Raw genomic sequence first — 3,126 nt, forward strand, 5'->3', positions numbered from 1 at the left:
CGGCCCTGCCGCCGCCGCTTCGTGTCGGGGCTTCGCCTCCCCCTTCCCCGCCCGCTGAGGGGCCATCCCGGGCCCTCCCCTCCGCCCGCGGTGCACTGCCGCGGGCACAGCTCGGCCTAAACCGCCACCCTGCGCTCCTCAGTTGTCACCCGAGTGCTTGTTCTTTGCCACAGGAACTCCCGGTGCTGTCCGGTTCCGCAGGGCGTGAGGAAAAGAGTGGTGGAATTGTGGAAGGGTGGGGGGGGGGGGAAAAAGCTGTTAAATTACTTAAAAACCAGTCTGCAGCTCCAGCACTGCCCGTTCTGCAGAGGGGAGCTGGCACCGCAGCCCTGGTTTAAATCTAGGGGGTGAGTGAAGGTTTGGGCTTTGAATCTTCTCTGTCCAGTAAATAAGTAGCAAGCGATGGACTTCCCAGAGATGCCCTCCCTGGCATCAAAGCAGTGACCTGCTGTGATCAGGCAGCAGAGGAAGTCTAGGCGGGTTTCGGTTTCTGTAGCTGAATACATCAGCCATAGCTCAGTGCCCTCACCCGTTCCACAGCCCACTTCGCTGCGTGCACAGATAACCTCAAAACCAAACCTACAGCTGTCATTAGTTAATTGTCCCTTCGTGTCAAACACTGCACTGGAACAATTGTAGAGGTATAGACCCTTCCTGCTGGGATTACTCACAGCAGGTCAAACATGCCTGGGCTTGGCAGGAGGACTGCATCTGCAGGCAGCAGTGGGAGGTCTGGAGAGGAGAAGGTTTTGTTTGGTTCTTCTTCTAACCCCCCCCCCAGGAGCTGGTTCTCCAGCAGCCCTGGGCTCTTGGCTTGCCAACTGCTGGGTGGAAAGGAGCGTGAGCAGACCCTGGGCATGGTCCCCAGCCGTGCCCACCCCTCAGCTGGTATAAATGTCTCTAACTCCCACCATCTGGTTCTGGCTGTGCCATGACTCCCTGCCTTGGGTGCCTGTAGAGGGGCTTCCCTCTTGAAAATGAGGTCTGGAGTACAATCTCTCTACGGCATCGTTAAGCCTTGCTGTAGCCCCTGGCGAGGAACAAGCAGGCTGGACTTGGTGTCTCTCTTGGAGGAGACGACATTGTGGTTTGGGAGGAGAGTTTTCCCCAGATGCAAAAAAAGTTTGGAAAAGCATTGGGGTATTTTGATTATTATTTTTTTCCCCTCTCTATGCATCTTCATCCTGGAAAAGAGGATTTCTAGTGAAGCCATTAAGCCACGTAAACAAGGTCATCTGCCAGATTGGCTGCATAACACCAAAATACTGCAGGGCAGGTGGAAGCCTGCTTTAAAAGACATAGCCACCGCGAGCCTATGCAAGTCCTGGAGCTGGCTCCTGTGCCCCAGCAGTGCTGGTGAGCAGGGACGGGTTCCCAGGACAGCAGAGCCCTGGCCTTGAGGCGAGGCGCTGCACCGACACCAGGAAACCCGACTGTTCATAGTCCAACTCCTGGGGGAAGGGTGGTGTTCCTCAAGTCCTAATTGGTCCTCATCTCACCATCTCCTCCTCCTCCCATTCTAGTTTGTTGCCCAGCTGCTGGGGTTCCTGATCAGTGTGGTGAGCTCCATCTTCTGTGGTCACCTGGGGAAAGCTGAGCTGGATGCTGTGACGCTGGCTGTCTCTGTATGTATTTCTCTGCTTCTGCTGTGGTTTAAAACATAAAAATTATGTGTCACCAAAAGAAGAAGGAAAAAAGCAAAACCTGTAGGAATGTGTATGTGAGGACCCTGTGTCCAAGCACAGCCCGATGCAACGCAAACATTGCATCTGCCAAACCGTTCTTTCTTTTGCCCTGAGCGCAGGCAGGAGATGGGAACTGAGCGGTCAGTGACTGTGCCACTGGCCAGCACCTGGGCAGGGAGCTGGAGTCTGTGACCAGCTCTCTGGACCCACCAGACCTGGGGGTGTGCATGTGGCTAGGAGCAGCACTGTTTGTGGTCCTTTAGATATTCACCCTTTGCTAGAGGGTCCTTTTCCACACCAGAGGAGAGAAGAGGCTATTTAGGTAACAAGAATGTGTTATTCTGAAAAAGGGAGAAGGACTGGAAACTTCCCAAGAACTCGTAGCAGAACTGTATCCCCACCCAGTTGGGAGGGACACAGTGCTTTGGGCCAGGTCCCCTGTCACTCTCCCTTGCACCCAAGTCCCTTGTCTCTCCTCCAGGTTATCAACGTGACGGGCATCTCCATCGGTTCTGGTTTAGCCTCAGCGTGTGACACGCTGATGTCCCAGGTCAGTAGCAGCTCCCGCTTCCTTGTGCCTGGGAGGGTTTGGTTTGGTGGTCACTCGCCTCTTGTGCAGTCTGATCGGGGCACGAAGGGTGGGAGGGGCTACATGGAGCTACAGATGCACTGGCTGGAGCTTGCTCCTTCCCTGCATCTCCCCCAAGGAGCCCTGGGTCATGCCTGGGTAGCAAAGGGATGTGCAATCTGCCTGAGAGCCAGTTAAACCCAACCAGCCTGGCACTGGCCACTGCAGGGCACGCGAAATGTATTTGATCAGCCCGTTGCTGCCCTGTGGCCTGAGCATTTGCCCAGGCCCTTTGGTTCTCTCTAACTCTCACCTTGGTCCTCTTTCCCGACTCAGACATATGGCAGCAAGAACCTGAAACAGGTGGGCACCATCCTGCAGCGGGGGATCCTCATCCTGCTGCTGTGCTGCTTCCCTTGCTGGGCGCTCTTCATCAACACCGAGAGGATCCTCCTGCTCATCCGACAGGACCCCGAGGTCTCCAGGTCAGGAGTGAGACCGAGCCCATCTGGATCAAGCATTTGGCTGTGGCTGGGTTGCCATGTAGTGTTGAAATCAAGGCTCCACAGAGCTTGAGTGCAACGCTGCTTGGCTTGGCTCTTGCTTTGCTGTTTCATTAATTGGGGAAACAACTCTCTTTCCAGGTTAACTCAGATCTACGTGATGATCTTTATTCCAGCGCTCCCTGTAAGTTGCTGCTACAGCTGTTAGGAGCTCCATATTCCTCAGTAACATTAGGGGAAAGGAGGAAGGGTCTTTGCTCTGTGGATCACAGGGCAGCACGAGGTTTAGGGTTTTACAACGTGCCCCTTGATCTTGGGCCTTAACAGATGTGTATTGGCCAGCAGCGGCTGGACCAGCAAACATACAATC

General features: G+C 54.8%; 1 protein-coding gene across 1 annotated transcript in view; it reads left to right on the top strand.

Annotated features, from left to right (window-relative positions):
* The window catches only part of LOC104284404 (multidrug and toxin extrusion protein 2-like), a 45,899-nt gene that overhangs the window by 36,937 nt on the left and 5,836 nt on the right, over positions 1–3,126 (top strand). Inside the window, exons 2-5 of the mRNA XM_009882738.1 lie at positions 1,524–1,625; positions 2,167–2,235; positions 2,590–2,738; positions 2,898–2,940. Of these exons, the coding sequence (XP_009881040.1) occupies positions 1,524–1,625; positions 2,167–2,235; positions 2,590–2,738; positions 2,898–2,940 (363 nt within the window). The remainder of the gene's footprint in view (positions 1–1,523; positions 1,626–2,166; positions 2,236–2,589; positions 2,739–2,897; positions 2,941–3,126) is intronic.

The sequence above is a fragment of the Charadrius vociferus genome, unplaced genomic scaffold, assembly GCF_000708025.1.
Source record: "Charadrius vociferus isolate BGI_N301 unplaced genomic scaffold, ASM70802v2 scaffold793, whole genome shotgun sequence".
Classification (NCBI taxonomy): domain Eukaryota; kingdom Metazoa; phylum Chordata; class Aves; order Charadriiformes; family Charadriidae; genus Charadrius; species Charadrius vociferus.